Here is a 19318-nt window from a genome sequence, read left to right on the forward strand (position 1 = left end):
GGCTGAACAGTGAAGCACACCTCGGAAGTCCCGCAGGTAGCTGCAACTTCTTGTTATAATTTAAAACGCAAGCGGTCACTGCTCCATAAATAAATTTCTTTTGGCTTCTACCGTGTTCATGAACATTCAAGGTTGGGTAATGCCACAACAACACACTGGTCAGCGGAATGTCCTCGAGCGTAACCGGTTTGTGCTGCAAGCATTCCAATGTCTTCCGTAAATATAAATTGCAAGTTTTCTATTCCTGGAAAATATGAAAACTAACCGCTGACATATATTCAAACGAAATTTCCAGCTGCGCGTCAACTGGCATCAATGGGCTCATGAACAACTTTCAACAGGTATGTTCAGTTTCTTACAACATGGCAGTAAAATGCGCCGCACCAAACATAAACGATATTCACTATATATAGAATGAAACCGCGGAAGCTCTTTCGTTTCGTCCTGTAGCGGTTTTCATATAGATAGCGCTCGTTTCCTTCATAATGAATGGAGAAAAAGTGTGCTTACCTGTCCTTCTCTGGAAACCGGAAAAATGTCGCCTTGCTCTTCCTCCCGAGTTGCTGCACGACGCAGCCGCGCAGCACACCTTATGCCCTTTCCTCGGCTTTGCGACATTGCTGGAACATTCTGTGGCACAGAAGAAAAATCTTTAGCCGCAGAGCATAAGAACAAACGTGCACGTGTATAGAAAGTGGCAGGAGCAGACGAACAGAATGACAGCCGAAGCGATAACAGTGATAGCGCCACCCCTTGGCGCAACAAATGAATCGACTAAATACAAATATGGGACGTCAAAAAAAATAGCAACAAAACATTTTATTTCTAAGCTATATTGCATAACTTTACTTTAATAATGTGTAGACTGAAAACATCGAGCCGAGCAAGCAAAATTTCTTGAATATCCCGTCGGCTACCAGGAAAATGGCAACGCTTTTTGCGAATACCGAGACTAGCCAAACTGTCCCCCTCTGGTGGTGTCTTGCCCCGGAGGAACGAGCAGTCAGTAGGCGTTTATATTTTATATCCCGCTCCGCCTCCGCTGATAGCATCCCAGATTAACGGCGAAGAACCACGTTGCTAAGTGGGCGGGAAGAAAGTGGTCACACTTGGCGGAGCGATGGGTTCCGAAGCCCCGACTGTAGAATGGGTGCCCGAGCCGCACGGCGCCAACTCAGGAGCCGAGCCTCTGAAGGCAAACAGTAGTGCAGTCTGGAAAAGTAGCGGCGGTAAGCGCACCATCCTGGCAGTGGTGTCGTGCCCCTTTTCTTTTGAGTATTTTTTTTTTCTGGCGTATAGTCGTGACTTATGACTAAACTTTAGTGCGATTTTCTGGCTAAGATGAACAGTGGAGGCTTCCAAAAAAGTGCAAACAAAGATAAAATGGGATGCGGTGCAATTGCAACGGCTTAGGTTTAGGAGAGAGAGAGAGAAAGATAAAGTGCGAGGATTCAGGGTAATTTGTGACCAACTTGCCGTTTGCAGAAGACATTGCAACCTTGGAGATACCTTACAACAAGTGATTGAAGATCATAAATAAGGAATGTTAAAGGTTATGTTTGAAGATCAATATGCGAACGACTCAGACAGTTTTCGAAAGCCTGGCAAGAAACAACACTTCGTGATTGGTAGTCACTCACTGGAACCTCTTCAAGATTGCATTTTATTAGTCGGATGGGAACCGGATCATGACAAGGAAATTTTCAGTTGAATAGAAATGTGCTGCAGTGCGCATGACAGACACTCAAAGGTCACAACCAGAAGCCCAATAATATGCGAGAAAAAAATGCGCCTAGGTCTTCATCTGTGCTTAATGCCTAACTGTTGGTCCTAAATATAGACGCTGCCATAGAAACTTCTGAAAAAATTTGAAAAAGGACCACGCAGCGAACGGAAGAAGGAGAAATAATGAGTGTAACATAGAGAAACAGAAAGATTAGAGAGCAAGCAAGTGGAGCTGATTTTACAGACGACTTTAAGGGAAGACGCGTACTTGGGCAGGTCAGGCCTACTTGGGTAGACAACCAGTCGTCTTCAAGAACAACTTAATGGGTGACAAGTGAAGGGAAACGCGGTCAAGAACGACAGAGGATTAGGTGGTGCGATGAGAACAGGAGGTTTGCAGGAATAGATGAGAGCCCTCTGACGGGCGAAGCAGGAGTAACGAAAATGATTGGGAACAGCGTACTTCCTGCAATGAACATGGCATTTATTATATTATAATATTAGTTGTAGTAGTAGTAGTAGTAGTAGTAGTAGTAGTAGTAGTAGTAGTAGTAGTAGTAGTAGTAGTAGTAGTGGTAGCAGAAGTAGTAGTAATAGAAGTAGTAGTAGTTAGTAGTAGTAGCAGTAGTACAGTTCTGATTCCTGAAGCCCATAACCCAGGTAATCGCGCCTGTCATCTCACTACCGGGGCGGTCAAATACGTTTGCGTGACGAACTCAAAGGCAAGGGCAATAGTTAAAGACTACGGAGGCCCTCAGCGTCGCATAGATCAATGCTAATAGGAAGGTAAAATCTATTTCGACCTTTCAGCCAAGCGTACTGATTGTTCTTCAGGAGAAAGCGTATTGCAAGAAAAATAGCCTATCCGGTGTGCTTGCAAATGAGAGTTCTTTTTTTTTTCGTCTGATAAAATTAACGAATATGTGACGAAAAGTTGTGAATCAATTTTTTACGCCTATCGATACCGAACGAAAAATGTTTGGGCATCAAATCGTTAATAGCCCAAATATATTGGCATGTCTTAATGAGTTCTACGCCCTCTGTGCCAAATGCCATAAAGTGCCATTTTCCATAGATCAGACCTGGGCACAGCAGCTGACTGTGCTTAGTTAAACGAAGGCACCCATCTCCTCTGCGTGGTCGTTTCAAATGGATTTCTTGAAAGGACCTGCTGCGGAGAATGGGTCCGAGCGGACCATTTGGCTTTCATGGAGAGACTATCAACGAAGCGCTATCTTGGATTCTGGTGTCATTAGTTGAAGGGAAGCTTTTCTTTTTTTGCTCGGAAACATACGGAAGAATTCGCTTACGGGAAACTCGCTATACCTGCATAAGAAGAGATTAAACTAAACGACTGAGGAGCAGCGGAGTTCACGAGGGCATTTCACTGCACTAGAATACCCTTTGAAGCAACGGTTTGACTTCAAATCTTTTTTTCCTTCTTCTTCTTTTTCTTTTTTTGCTGCCAACAGATGCTTTTTCTTTCTTGTAAAAGAAAAAAAGGGGGGGGGGGAGAAATACTCCATGCAGGAGAATGTTAGCTTTGGTATTCATGGTATTCACGTGTAGTAACAAAAAGGATCTGAATGTCTATGTAAATGTCAAAAAACGAAAAAAATAACATTAAAAAACAAAGCCGATAGCAAATAATAAATAGTAAGGAGGTGAACGGAGCATACAACCGGTGGCCTATCCTATGCTTAGGATAGGCCACGTTGAAAGGGGTTGCTTAGGAAAGGGATGAAATAATGAGAAGATGAATTGGCGATAGGGATGACGCCGCAAGATCAAGAAAAAAAGAGGACGTTACTTCTGCTTGTTTCTTTTTTTTTTGTTTATCCGTCTATAATTGAATTTCTGTTCGACCAAAGTTGGTCCAAGCCGCGGAAGGTGTCTTCTGCGTGCATCGGGTCACCTGGTCACTTTATATGACTTGGGCATCTTGGAAGGATGCAAGACATATTGATTTATACGGCAATTTCCTTGTGATAGCTATAAGAATATCCCAAACAAGGTGATATGATAAAGTCAAAGTCAGGAACAAAAAAAAACACATAACGCCGCCCCAGCAGCGAGGTCATCTTGTGTAAGAAAAAAAAGGACCAGCGATTTGCAGGCGCTTCCACACACACACACACACACACACACACACACACACACACACACACACACACACACACACACACACACACACACACACACACACACACACACACACACACACACACACACACACGCACGCACGCACACGCACACGCACACGCACACGCACACGCACACACACACACACACACACACGCACACACGCACACACGCACACACGCACACACGCACACACGCACGCACGCACGCACCAATAAATTTTAATAAATACCAATGCTCGAAAACGGTTTTGCTATTCCATATAATGCAGCTTCTTTTTTCATGCTAAATTTTACCGTAAACCATTTCGGCGTAGTGCTAGCCTTGCCATTTAACAGTTGACGCATCGTAGTAGTATAGCGATAGTAGTAGCAGTAGCAGTAGTAGTATTGCATCGCAGTGGCACATGCCCGTTATGGGAGATTAGCGAAGAACGGCCACAGATAGAAAGCCACGTGCCTAGTTCCTTCTACTCAGTGACCCAACTTGCCCACTCGGGCACATACCCAGTGGCCCAAGCTGTCTCTTCGAGCAAATACCTAGCTGGCCCCTTCATTCGCTTTGTCCATTGTTCGCAGGGCCTTTTCGAAAAGGCACATATCTAGTGGTATATAGCCAGTGATCCAAATAATACACTCGGCAAGACAGCAGCCAGTATCTGCAAAATTGCCGAGAAGCGGCAGGAAAAGCTTCGGTGTAATATTTGTAGTCATATATGGAGTCTTATATGGAGTCTCATATGTGACGCAAAGTTTTACTACCGCAAAGGGAGTTGTCTTAAAGAGCAGATGAAGGGTCAAAAATGCTTAGAGTCAGAATAAAGTGCATGAATTAATGTCTGAGGAAGGCAGAGCGTTTTTACCAGTAACGGAAACAAGTGGATGTTTGCTTGTTGCAGAGCCTCTGGGCAAGCTTGCACCCCGTATGATGGAGTCCCGTAGGGCGACGCAAGCGCAACAGGGCAAGCAAGCGGTTCTGCCCTGCGTTGCCCAGGGTCATCCGTCCCCTCGGTACTCTTGGTTTCGCCTCCCGAGCGACTATAAGGGTACGGTAGCCCAGAGTCACGACAGCGAGATCCAGATGCCCGTGAAGCCCTCCGAGAAGGTGTCCCTGTTGTCGGGGGGTGCCGTGCTGATGATTTACGCAGCTGTACCAGAAGACGAAGGAAGATACCTCTGCTTTGCCAACAACTCGGCCGGACAAGATAAAGCCTACACGGACCTCTTCGTGACAGGTAGGTTGTGCGGGATGGGAGTTTTGATGAATAGTAAAAAAAAAAAGAATCATGACTTTTGTGACTCTTTACGACTGAACACCGCGACGAAAAGCTCTTCAGCGGTAGTTTTATGCACCGTAATATATTGGTTCCCCTTAGTGAAAGTGGCTGTCATTTACAGATCAGAATCGGAGATTTGGTCCTGTGTATAAAATTGGTCCACAAATGGGGATATACACGACGGACGAGTTGTCAATTCAATCAGCGGAGTAGGGTTCAGACAAGTGAGCGGCATCCTCACGAGTGAGGATGGTGATCGCTGCGGCCGGATATGCTTGCAAAGGCATGCCGGCAATTGCTGCGCCTGAACCTTTCCTTTTAAAGGGCAGATATAAATATGCCACAGAGTTAATCGCCGCGTGAGCAGGTATAACACTTCCAAGACCATCAAGGCAATTATACGGCGCTGAGATAAAACGCTACCACTACACCAAGTACTCACTCAGTAACACCTCCTATATCAAATGCGATTGGCGACGTTTAGCAAGTAATGTTATACGTAACCACATGACATTAAGGAGCTTCAAGAGAAGGGGAAACAACTCGCTCATGAAAATCAAGTGTCCCCGCGAGAACATAACGGCAACACACTGCATAATGTTGAAAGCATATGCTTGCCACTGTACTTTCGGTGTGATGAGGTGCGACGTACATCCTATTACACTGGCGGAAATAATACATGCTGTTCCTTCTTGCAATACAGAACGCTGTACTTTTCTTCTGACTTTCTTTTTGTCCAGCCCCTCTGTCGGCAACCATCGATCCTCCTGTTCAGCTAGTGGACGCGGGCAGGAGCGCCAACTTGAGCTGCAGGGTGGCTGGGCGTCCAGTAGAGGAAGTTTTGTGGATGCACAATGGCGTGCCTCTCTTTGCTTCTTCCTCGCCATCCGGCAGCACTGGAACCGGAAGTGGCAAGATTACTTCCGTTTCTGGATCTGCAAATGTGGCCCTGCTGTCGCGTGACGTGCTGCGTGTCGCACCAGTGGAGCGCAGGGACAGCGGAATGTACCAGTGCCTCGTCTACAACAGGCAAGACTCAGCGCAGGGAACAGCTCAAATCCTCGTTACAGGTTCGTCTGTCAACGGCAGTATATTTATCGTTTCTCGTGTTTTTGTTTGTTTTTTTGCATGACTTGACCGTCGAAGCATCTTTAAAACACCAGGCTGCAGACACCTATTGTAGAAACTATCAACCTGGACGCTCTCATTCATGAAAACCAACATGGCCCACCCGCAAGCACGAAATAGGAGAGAGGTAGAAAAAGAGCAAATAAAGAGTTGAGAACCAGATGCGAGCTCTCGGTTTGCTACCCTGCACTGGCGTGGGGAAGCCCCGATGGTGATCTGACAGTGTGTACTATACTCTCCGCCCCAGTAAACATAGGATGCCACCAAGTTTTAAAGAAAAGTGACGCCTTCTACGCGAGTGAACTACATGTTGGCAGCGTATTGGCATGGGGTTCAAGTCAACAAAATAACGTTCATTCAAATAGGCATATTGCATTTATAGCTTTACGCATGTGGTGAAGATAGCTACATATGATTGTTCGTATTGGCGCATGCGCAAATTGGGCAGACTTGTCAAGTACGGTACAATCAGTAGCCTAAAGAAAAGCATCCATTCTAAAAAGCCGATCCAGCTTTCCGCTAGCGCACCGCTGCAGTGATGACCCTAAACACGCTCCGAACAAACTGTTTGCACCTATCTAATGGGCAAATTCTGTCATAAATATTACACGTCGCCTTTCTTCGAGGTGACTGCTACATTCACGCCCACGTTTGAGTTGGCTTCACATGAAAAATTGATAAACATCTTAACTAACGGCTGATTGCGAGGTCCCAGAACGTGGACCGAGCTCAAGACATTCTGGAATGAGGCCACATCTACAAATCTACATTAACATAATAAAGATGCTTATTCTCTCTCTCTCTCTCTCTTTTTGGGGACAAGTTTTGCCCAATAAACACTTATACGACGATTTTGGCACAGACCCACAGCTCTGGCAATGTTCGGTACTTCAACGTCGCTACAATGCGACATCTGGTGGAAGTTGTGCAACACACTGAAAGTTCGACACGTCAATAAATAAATAAAACGTTAATCCTCACTAACCTTCCCGAGGAATCGACCTTCCTCAGAACTCCTATTATGACATTTCATGCGTGCTTGATGATGCTTTGATGCATACAACTCAGCGATCGAAATAAAACAAGCACTCGCAAAAGGTCGAAAGAAATAAACATATAATTGAAGTTTCCGGGGCCACTGCCGTTCTCTTGTGCGCAATGAAAATGAACGCGGTAGGCTTAGGCAGGGTCATCCCTCTCAAGTTCGTCGAACCCTTTGGACACGAACGTGTACATATTCGTATCCTATACCGTCTATTTTAATCCTCACTCCTCATAGCCATCTTTTCCTATAGTCTTCCCCTTCCTTCTGAACAGAGTACCTGGCTAAAGGACTGTTATCCCTGGCGGACCTCCCCCTGTTTCCTCCATAAGTTCTCCTATCTCTCTCTATCTCGGGATGCAAATTCTAGCCACTTGCTAATGCAATCGCCTTATTTGTAACATTCTTGCGATCACTGAAGCAAGAGCACGTGTGCTTGCTAAAGTTGCCGGAGTCAGTTTGGCAAACGTAAACCACCAGTACAAAAAGTAACCCCAATTTTAATGTTATTTTTATACGATACGCGCTCCGGCACCGCACTTCCCTCTCAATATCCAGCGTGAACTTTACTTATGCATATTTATGACATTGAAGTTGGCACGCCGGTATTAGTGCTTTCAAGCGCTGCGTCATTTTAGCTGTTATGCCGACCAAATCAGACACGCCTGAGTGGTTGCCCCCTCCAGTCTCACTCCATTTTGTCTGGTGCTGCTCGGCGCGCTCAACTACACAAATCCTGGGCGTAGTGTCACCAAAGCGAAGCGCGCTGCCGTGTGGCAAGACAGTCTCACGAAGGCGCCGATGGGCTGGAAGAGTAGCGAGGCTGTGCTCAGTCGAGCGTCTCAGTTTTTTTTCTTATAGTTATTTCGCTCCCTCCTTCTGTCACTGAGAAGTGAAGCTCTCGCCTCTACATTGCACTGAACCGTAGCTAATCGAATTTGCAATTTAGGCAGCTCAAGTTGTTTTTTATGCGAAGCAGACTTGTGTCTGGCCCCACATTAGCCTTTTCCGTCGGGAGTGAGCGAGACAACAAGATTAGCCGCGGTGCTAGGGTGCTGAAACAGTCGGTTGCTTCAGCCGTGTTAGTTTTACTGGAACACAGACAGGTCGTAGGAGCGGTCGCTACACAGCGAGGGTTCAGCAACTTGTCTATTGCTTACGGGCAGCTGCCAGCGTACGTGCGAAGATGTGAGAAGATGGCATCCCGTATAGCGAGGGGCATGCATCGTGTGCGGCGTCCGCTAACCACTATCGATGTTCTTTATAAATGATAGTAAAAGAGTTACTCGTGCAAACAGGTAATTAGTGCTTGGTTTCAACATCCTAAAGCTACAGCTTGGTTATGAGGAAGCCGTAATAAGAGACACAGTATTATCTTTGATTACTTTGAGTCCTTTAACGTGAATCAAAATTTTGTGACTCGGGCGCTTTCCCATTCTGCGACGGAGTCGGACTTCGAAGGCGCGTGGAACACCGCAGTCACTTGAGACTCCGCTGGAGATATAAATAGAATTAAATAGACGCAAAACAGGAAAACAGGAACAAAGAGTTAGGCTGGCAAAGAAAACTAAGCAATGCCTAATGATTAAACAGAGAACAAACAAGAAATAAGCAACAATAGGCAATATACAAATAATGAGAATGCTCTAATGAAGCAACGAATAAAGTGGACGTGGAAAAGTCATCGGTATGTAGAGAAAAAGAATGTCGACAGCGTAAGGCACCTGCAGTGACTACGCGTCTACGCCTGCAGCATACTTCGAGATCCAACGGGGGTAGGCGATGCTCTACCAGACCGAAAGAGAAAGAAATAGAGATGAGTAGACCATGTAATGCGTAGGGCAGATAACCGGTGGTTTATTACAGTTCCAAATGGGTGCCACGGAAAGGGACCGTGGTCTGGGATTATAGAAAACTAGGCGGTCTCATGAGGTCAGTAATGCAGAAAATAATGACTCTAAAAGAACAGGTAAATATTTAAAGCATGCACGAGTTATCGCTACGCGTAACCGAGTAACCGATGTCTTAACGTAATTTCATAAATAAAATTATAAGTTTATTCGCGAGTATATACAACTCAATGCTAAACATTTCATTTTTTCTTTTAGCTCCTGAGCAGAAGACCATTCCACCAGCGTTAGAGTATTGGTTGTTTTTATACTTCGCGCGGAATACATTATTCCGTACACGGTTGAAGCCGATGTTGCTGCTGAAAATTTTATGCTCCTTGAGCTTGGGAAAAAGTATATCAAGTGGGATGCAGACAGCTTGGCTCGGGGCACTACTTATGGTGATGTATGCTTTCACTCTTCGCGATATAAGTCAGTCTTCGCAAAAGCATGTCGCTCTACTTTACAGTGAAAGCTCTTAAACAAAAACATGTAGTCGCGCTTAAAATATGTCATGTTAACGCACAAAAAAGAAACAATACTAGACAGGACCTGCTGACTCGCACAACAACAACATTTGAAGCACGTCGTGACTGGAGGAAAAGCTTCTAACGACAGATTTCTGGCAGCGATACGAGTAACGCTTAGCAATGTCGCATAGTACGCCCGTATGAATTTCTTTCTGTTCATTATTTGAAACATGTATTATATATTCTGCACAGAAAGACCTCATTTTTCTGTTTCTTCATTGGTATTGCCATAATTTTACTGTAGGCAATTTTGAGACCAGAATATACAGAACTTTTATCTTTTGTTGCTTCCGTTTGTTTATTATGTTCAGCACGGTCTTCTCAGATTCAACCCTTTCGGTAAGAGTCTGGGCACTGCGTACAAAAAACGCGTTTCTCCAACTGCAGGAAGTAATTTTCCGTCGTGTCTTTTTACTCTTACAACTTGACGATATTGCACTACACCGCCTTGGTAACCTGGATTCCTTTTTTTTTTGCGAACTTCTGCAGTTTGCCTGCGCCAAAGAACACGGACAAGAGAGAACACGGGACGAGCGCTGTCCCTATAGCGCAACTAGCGCAAGACAGGGTGAATGGGAGATCGCTGGCAAATGCCTTCGTCCTGCCATGCATAAAGTTTTCTACAAAAATTACCCGAGGGAACTGTAGCTGAAATTGTACTATGGGAACTGTGTCGTACATTGGACATAAATAATAGGCGGACGAAGAAGATCATGATGAAGAAGAAGAGCAGTTGTGAGCTCCTTCACTGACTAGTTGAGCCTCCTATAGGAAACAGGAAGCGGGAATTAGGCCCAATCGCTGTGCCTTCTAGGCACATGCGTGACAAACCCCTGCGACACGGAGTGATTGTTGGCTAAGGCAACTCTCGTTTTTTTATCAACGTTCCGAGTGTTACTCTGCTCACACCTTGCATAACGTTTGCGTAGACTGCAGAACACGTAGCAACTTTTGAGCAATAAGTATTATGAAAATCACGTGAATAAAAGGTAACAACGCATAGGTGCATACAAACGCACAGAGATGTCATACATGCACTATATTAGAAATAAAGGCACTACACCGGTGCGAATCTGTAGGCATTGTGACACGATTCTCTCGTGACAATTTTTGTGGTTTCGAGTAGGAGAAAGTTCGGTGCATCTTACTACGAATGATGCCACCACCGTCAAACATAAAAACTACGCACACACTCAAACTATATACGTAAGGGCTCGTAGTACTTTCGTACTATCTACGTATCAGATAACACCGGTAAAAAGAAGGCACAAGAAAGGGCATCAGTGCCACCGTGAACAGCGGCACATATTCCCCGCTACAGTCTTGGATCATGTATTTGCTGCTTGTTTCTATAGAATTTCGCTACGTATATCCTTTTTATGTACGACACAAGAGTTCTAATGAATGCCCTCAGATTCAACTGCTAACTCTTACGCATCATTTTGCTTCGTTTTTCTGACAGAGGATGCTCCAGTACTAGAACACGCGTTTCCCGAGATCCAGGTTGCTCCTGGTAGCAGTGCGTCCCTCAAGTGCTCCGCGTCGGGGAATCCCCTGCCCCAGGTGACGTGGACACTCGATGGAGAGGTGGTTCCGGAGCATTATCATGTCCGAATTGGAGACTACGTCAGCAGTGAACGGTATATCTGTTATTCCCATAGTCTGCATGCCATATCGTATGATCGAAGGTGTGCACTGAGTGTCTATAAACGCAATATTGGTATTAAAACTCAAATATTCTCAGCGTAAGTTCGTTATAACGCTAAAAACAAATAAAAATTGGGTATGGTGTGCTTAGTTTAGTTGACTCATCCAAAGAATCCATGGTATTTCGATTTGCAACTGAATTTTTGCTGAGGAACGAATTGTCATGCAATATAAGCACTTACATTTTTGCTTTCCTTGAGTGATGAGCCAAAGAAATAAGTGTATGACAAGAGGTGATGAGATGAAAATACCTCGTTTTCCTGTCTTCTATTACTCGCCGCGTTCAAGGTAAACTTTGCGACACATCAGGGGGAAGTGCAAAAGTTTCGTTCGAAAGTTTGTTAACTTTCGAAAGCCGTTGCTGTGAAGAAATTTAGGGTTCTATTTTTTGAATATATGTATTGCCCTCCTTACGGTTGTTAGCGTAATGGTCTTTGAGGACATGATTATAAAAAATTGTCCCGCCTCCGTAATCATGCGTCACACCGGTCTCTTTATTCACCGTACCAATCGCCCACACATACTTGTGCGCAGTTACAGGAGTCAGTCAGGTGCGTCTTCCCAGCCTTTAAAATATCGGCTCGTGGTATCATTGCACTGCGTCTTTGAAAACCTACTTTACTTTTATGCACTAAGCTGAATTGCTTTTAGTTGTAAAGAATCGTTCGTCGTGCACGTTTCCTTATTTCGCGCTGCGAATTTTACAGCAGTCTCTTACTATAGACCACCGAAAATTCTATAAACTTTCCCTTACTGCTCATAAAGCCCAACCTCAGTGTTGATACTACAACGTTCAGCGCCCATTAAGCATGCAGGGACTGCTGAGCATGTTGTCTTCGAATAGTTCAGCAACTGATACTCAAAGGCGAGTACCTCTTCTACACAATAAGCTATGTGTTTCTCGCCTTGCGCTCTTTCGCCCGTTCAGCCTCGTTCACAGTTACGTGAACTTGACCAGCGTGCGCGTGGAGGACGGTGGCCTCTACTCGTGCGTAGCGCGCAACAGCGCCGGCCAGGCATCGCACTCAGCGCGTCTCGTCGTACCGGGAAAGCCCGTGGCACGGAGGCCGACGGCGAACGTCACGGCGCTGGCAGGCCGCACAGTTCGCCTGTACTGCCCCGTGGCAGGGTACCCCATCCACAGCATCGCTTGGCAGAAAGGTGCGTATGCCACGGAGACGCTTAATGAAGTTTGAAAACACGAAGAGTTGAGCATATCGTATGCCCCTGTGAAGGGCCGGAGATTAAGTCTTGCAAACTTTGTAAAAAGTTAGCTTTAGCTGTATAAGTGCGTTTTGTATTAGTTTTATAAAGTTGGAGTAAGGTTAGCATCCGTACCCAACATATGTACCGAGAGTTGCTGCTTTCTCTTTCGCGATTTCCCAACTTGTTCCAGTTGTATTGAGCACTAATGAAGCACGTTTCACAGCCTATGCATACGCTATTTAAGAGCCATTAAGAGCAATTAAACTGGCTGGATGTATTGCTGCAGGTCTCTAGATATTTTGTACGTTAGGGTACTGCCCTAACGCAGCAGTTTGCTTTCTGCACTACCCTAACGACCAGCAGTTTGCTTTCTGCACTACTTCATTTCGTGGCAAGATCTTCTTTTGAGTGAAATGAACCGCTGTGACGTCCTCGCGCCGTGGTGGCTTAGCGGCTATATGGTGTTGCACTGCTAAGCACGAGGTCTCGGGATCAAAGCCCAGCGGCGGCGGCCACATTTTATGGGGGCAACATGCAAGAACGTCCGTGTCCTGTGCATTGATGTCCCTTTAAAGATGCCCTGGTGGTCAAAATTAATCCGGAGAACCCCCCCCCCTCCCTCTATGGCGTGTGTCATAATCAAATCGCAGTTTTGGCAGGTAAACCCACAGAATTCCATTCAATTCAGTGACGTCTAGGGGGGTGCTTCACCTGCAATTAATTTGCTTTGTGTCCTTGAACTTTTTAGGCTCTTATTCCGCTACATTACTAGTTCAATTTGTCAGAAAGCTGCGGGTGGTATTTGCAGCTCTTGCAGCATGAATGTTATCAAATTAAATACTTCGAACTTTTTTTATGTTGAGCGTCTTAAAATGTCCTGACCAGCCATAAGCGAATACAAAGCGTAATGAAGCACTATAGTCTTGCCTTCAAGGGCGAATACTGTGGCCATAAGCCCTAAACGCTTTCTGTATAGTATAACAGCCTGTATACCTATAGCTGCTTTTTTCGCTTTGTTTTTGCGTCAGACAACAACCTTTTTCACACAAATAGCAGTTTCTCAGTCGAAAAATACAATTGGGGGCTTCGAGCCCTTTTAGGTAAAAGAAATACAGACAATATTGACTCTAAAAACAGGTAAATATTTAAAGCATGTACATGATTAATCGCTACGCGTAACTGAGTAACCGATGTCTTCAAGGTAATTTCATAAATAAGATTCGCGAGTATATACAACTCAATTTCAAGCAATTCCTTTTTCTTTTAGTTGCTGAGCTGGAGACCATTACACACAGCGTTAGAGTCATTGGTTGTTCTTATACTTCGTGTGGAATACATTTTTGCATACACGGTTGAAGCCGAAGTTCCTGCTGAAAATTTTGATGCTCCTTGAGCTTGGGTAAAAGTATATCAAGTGGGATGCAGACAGCATGACTTGGGGCAGCTACTTATGTTTAAATATACTTTTACCCTTCGCGATATAAGTCAGTCTTCGCAAAAACATGTCGCTCTACTTTACAGCGAAAGCTCTTACACAAAAACATCTACTCGCGCTTAAAATACATCATGTTAACGCACACAAAAGAAACAATACTAGACAGGACCCGCTCACTCGCACAACTACAACCTTTGAAGCACGCCGTGACGGGAGGGAAAGCTTCTAACGACAGATTTCTGGCAGCGATAGCAGTCACGCTTAGCAAATGTCCCATAATACGCTCCGTATGAATTTCTTTCCTGTTCGTTATTTGAAACATGTATCATATATTCTGCGCAGAAAGACCTCATTTTTCTGTTTCTTCATTGGTATTACCCTAATTTTACTGTTGGCAATTTCGAGACCAGAATATAGAGAACTTCCATCATTTGTTGCTTCCGTTTGTTCAGTATGTTCAGTACGGTCTTCTCAGATTCAGCCCTTTCGGTAAGAGGCTGGGCGCAGCGTGCAAAAAAACGCGTTTCTCCAACTGCAGGAAGTAATTTTCCGTCGTGCCTTTTTACTCTTGCAACTTCACGATATTGCACTATGCCGCCTTGGCAACCTGGATTCCTTTTTTTTTGCGAACTTCTGCAGTTTGCCTGCGGCGTAAGTAAATATCAGCATCAACATATGGTTGCTTTCTACAGCCTGGTGCTTACTGGTGTACTGCATCTTTCTTTCATGTAATTCATGCATGTCTCTTGCCTTACTTTCTCGACCGTGTGTACACAATACAAAACGTAATCATCCTTTTAATATTAACGTGTCTTTTCTTTGTGTGTGTACTTTTTATTGGTCTTTGAAAGAGAAACGCGTGCCAGCAAGTGACTCTAAACTATGGAGCTTGTGCACTTGTTTATGTAATTTAAAAATTGTGTTCGCACCGAGAGCAACTCTGCCGGGCGACTCCTTTCAGCGCGTCAACAGTGTAATCACAGGCTGAAGTTGCGCTACTGTTTTGTTTGAATTGAGGGGCATGTGTGACCCATTTAGCATCAGTTTTGCATCAGTTTTGCCTTTGTGTAGCTACAGAAATACTATTCTCTGTGGAACTAAGTTAAATATAAAAACAGTTTATTTCTTTCACAGGCGTTACAGCCACAGCCAGCATTTCCGAACTGGGAAACTTCAACCACATGATGTAGCCCTTGCTTGTAGGTGGTAGTAAACCTTTCTTTTTGCTGTATAAGACTGCTACCATAGAGATGACGCGATTGAGCGAAAAGTGTGCGTGTGAGCGAACGCATGATGGGACTTGAGCTTTCTGTGAACGCACCTGTGTTTAGAGCTTCGCGTTTCTCCTACTTCACTCCTTCTAGGCCCGCCTTCTGTACCTTTCTTTCTTGAGGGTAGCAACCGCCGATCTCATATTGCATAACCTCACTGCTTTGGTTTCTTTCATGTTTTTAAAAGCCTTATGAGAAAATTCGCTCATGTTGCCAAACCAGGTGAGCGGGTTAATTTGATGCAGAGAGAGTAAGGAGATCGATCTTCATTGTGTAATTGTTATCTGGAAGTATTTCGTTGGAATTTGTACGGATTGTTTAGTGTCACCTTGGCGTTATGCCGCTTCTCTTTCCGTCTTTTCAACGGCGTATTGGCGGCGTCCTCGTGCACAGACGGCCGCTGGCTTCCGCAGAATCATCGGCAACGCAGCTTTCCCAACGGCACCCTGGTGGTGACGCAAGTGCAGCGTAGCCAGGACACAGGCTGGTACGAATGCACGGCTCGCGACGCGCAAGGGAACACCGCACGAGGACAGCTGGCCGTGCGTGTCATGAGTAAGTCGCCAAGGATCGCGAGCAGTGAACTGTGGACATTGAACCTCCTTTTCCGGTGGTTATGATGTGTTCAGCACGGATCCTGTGACATTAAGGAGACTAAGACTAGCACAGTTGACAGTTTGAGTGTTTACATGGGTGATCGAGCTTGATCAGCAATACGTCTCTTTCGTGCCATCGCGTGCGACCTCTCTTGAGCGTTCATGCCCACAAACGCATCCTATCAAAAGCGTCCTGGTGAGCTGACTTATCTCTATTATTTTACTACGTATTAAGTCAACGCTGTGAACAATGACAGCTCCATGCACCTGCTCCGGCCTATTTCATTGCAACGAACGGGAGCTTATCAAATACGGACATCACGGCCCTAGTAACTCGTCAGGTGGTGACCATTAAGAAGGTGGTATGGGGGAGTCGTGAAAGCTAACCTCTCAACTCTCTTGTTTACATGTCTGCCAGCCAGCAGAAGTATATCGCATTAGTAATAATCAAGTTTCGTCGAGGCGCCCCTGACGTCATGGATTTATTTTTCGGCGCTATATAACGCAAGTCTAGTTTAGTGGCGTTGTGCTTCAGACAAACCAGCCATCGGATTGACCACGATTTTCATTTGGGATACGAAACTGGCCAACGACCTCTATTTCGCTAAAACACTTGTCTGATGTCTGCTCCAATGAAGCGTCCTTGCGCATAAGAGCGGCTTTGGGCAATTGTGACCGTAGTTTTGACATAAATTGAGGCAAGACACAGCATTTGCGTACTATGGGGGCAACTTGCGGTGAAGAGGTTTCCATATTTGAAAACCGGCAAGGTGAATAACTAAACCTGCTACTGCCAACCAAAGTTCGACGTTTCCATTAATTCAAAAGAAGGCGATGTCCGCCTGATAAATAGCGACAGTGTAGTCAAAGAAAAACAGCATACCCAATGCACCGAAGACAAACGTTTAACAACACCACAGCCGGCAGCCGGGAGTGAGCTGCCTCCTGTTTTGTTCAGCACTGTGTATGTACCTCTAAATATACTGTGAAAATAACATGAGTATGATCACGAATAATGTACCAGAGTAACGTTAATGTAAGTGCAGAGAAGTTCCTCAGGATGCTGGGAAGTTTACGGAGCTTCACTGCACAGTACTTCATGTACGGTACAGTATTTCGTGCACGGTATTTCGTTTGAGTACGTCGTTCATTATAAATTCAAGTAATAAGTAGAAGCTTTATCTTATGACCAGAGTAGGGCATGCGTTACATCAAAGTGATTTTCTGAGGGCATAGCTGCTTAACTGAAGCTTCTGCGCTGCTGCGTCGTAGAAAACATGCGTGAGTGCATTTACTCTGTGAATCGACGCCTTTGTAAACGTCACAGGAGAGATTTATAAATAATCCATTAGCCCTCTATAATTACTTCAGGACGTTTCCTTGTCTGAAAACCATCAAATGCAAACAGCACGTACAAAGTGCTCGATGAATTCGGCTGGACGTCGCGTTCGTCAACCTTCATTGCTTTCTTTTCGTGGAGTGAGTGGGGAATTTGCCATAATATTTGCCAGGCTCAAATGTACACATTCGCAAGCTTTATTTTGAAGGACAGCTCTTCATTTGCAATTTCACATGACCCTAAAACACAAGTACTCAAGACCGACGTGAGAGAACCTTTGAAGCTGGTCAACACAAGATTTTCATGCACTTTGCCCGGGCTTCTAAATATATATACGTGTAATTCTCTTTCGTGTAGATTCGTTATGCTGACTTCCAAAGCGTTAACCAACAAAGGAAGAGGTCACTACCATAATTTTATATTGTTTTACCTGCTATTTATTACAAGCAACAACATGAAGCTAGCGAAATGGTGGCGCAGCCATTTACAGATCACCTCGAATTGCACCCACTTGCTTTCACTCACTCACTCACTCACTCACTCACTCACTCACTCACTCACTCACTCACTCACTCACTCACTCACTCACTCACTCACTCACTCACTCACTCACTCACTCACTCACTCACTCACTCGCTCGCTCGCTCTCATTCTCATGTCCCACCTTTACGCGCCTGGTGTGTTAACGAGACGTTCTTGGCACAATATGCCTCAGCATTCCGACTAAGTAGGTGTTCTTGCCAAATACTGGCTTATATGCCTACGGCTGCTTACTATTGCTCCTCGGATAAAAGTTTACGACGCAGTGTCATCTATCATGTAACCCCTGTCTAAAAAACAGTGCGAATAATCGTTGATGATGAAAGTGATCATGATCATGGCGATTGCGATTCATTGGCATCCTCATCGAAACGGTGAAGCGACCAATTATTCACCAAGCCTGCTTGAGCTAATCAAGTAATCTATAGATGTTTATCAGTCTACCATTTTGTCTATGACTCCTTTATCTTTTCTGTCTTCCTCAACACCTCTATATCAACCTTGTATAGTCGCGTATGCCTGTAATTGCAATGCAATGTAATTGCAGCGCCGCCTGTGGTGAGCCCGTTCAATTTTCCGGACGACCTGACTGAAGGCAAGCGAGCGGGTGCAGCCTGCATTGTGTCCGATGGGGACCCGCCCATCTCCATCGGATGGCTCAAGGACGGACGGCCCCTGGACGAGAAGGCGTTGGGCGCCACCGCATCACGAACGAACGATTACACGTCCTTCTTGTCAATCATCGCGGTTCGCCAGGAGCTCCATCGGGGCCTGTACACCTGCGTCGCTTCCAATCCGGCAGCTTCGGCCAACTACACGGCACCTATGTTGGTTCGCGGTGAGTGCGTGCCTACGCCGTATCTATGGAGACGTAAACTGCCACCGATAGAGTACTTCGGCTTGAACTTAAACTTACTACTAAAATCTAAGAATTTATTTAATTTACAATTGGCTGTTGTCTACGCATGTAATTTCGTTTCATTCTTTTACCCTTGTTCTTCCTTTTTAGTTCGTGAACTTATATAGATAGTGTTATGTTTATCGGTTAGCTCATTCATTCTTCCAGTCTTTCTTGGCTAAGAGTTTGGGATGGCAGGTCCTTTCAGTGGCCAAGATTCTTATTTCTCGCAGCTAGTAAAAAAGAGAAATCAATAGTATGTAGTGCTTTGATATATTAAAGCACAAGGAAACTGTGTATTTATAAAGGTTAGTTGCTCTTGGCAAACGAGAATACCAGATCTCGCTCGTAGATTGGCATAAATATGCTATTAATAGAGCGTTTGCAGATTATTAGGCACTGTAAACACATTATGGTGGAGCTCTGGGTCTGCCGGCGACCGCGTTACCTTCAAAGGCGAAAGTCACCGCGCAGTGAAAGAGCACAGAACCGATTTAATGAACCGGGGAGCACCCGGTGCATAAGCGCGAGCCAGCAGGTCGTTAGGAACAAATGAAATGATGATGAGTTGCCGTCTGCTGAAGGTGCGAGAAA

The 19318-nt window shown here is 45.0% G+C and overlaps 1 protein-coding gene across 1 annotated transcript in view; it reads left to right on the top strand.

Moving 5' to 3' along the window:
- Nucleotides 1-19318, top strand: part of LOC119448624 (Down syndrome cell adhesion molecule-like protein Dscam2) — a 138869-nt gene that overhangs the window by 30002 nt on the left and 89549 nt on the right. The window contains exons 6-11 of the mRNA XM_049666438.1: nucleotides 4766-5101; nucleotides 5884-6213; nucleotides 11195-11372; nucleotides 12368-12600; nucleotides 15745-15906; nucleotides 18374-18664. Of these exons, the coding sequence (XP_049522395.1) occupies nucleotides 4766-5101; nucleotides 5884-6213; nucleotides 11195-11372; nucleotides 12368-12600; nucleotides 15745-15906; nucleotides 18374-18664 (1530 nt within the window). The remainder of the gene's footprint in view (nucleotides 1-4765; nucleotides 5102-5883; nucleotides 6214-11194; nucleotides 11373-12367; nucleotides 12601-15744; nucleotides 15907-18373; nucleotides 18665-19318) is intronic.

The sequence above is a fragment of the Dermacentor silvarum genome, chromosome 4 (genome assembly GCF_013339745.2).
Source record: "Dermacentor silvarum isolate Dsil-2018 chromosome 4, BIME_Dsil_1.4, whole genome shotgun sequence".
Taxonomy (NCBI): Eukaryota; Metazoa; Arthropoda; class Arachnida; order Ixodida; family Ixodidae; genus Dermacentor; species Dermacentor silvarum.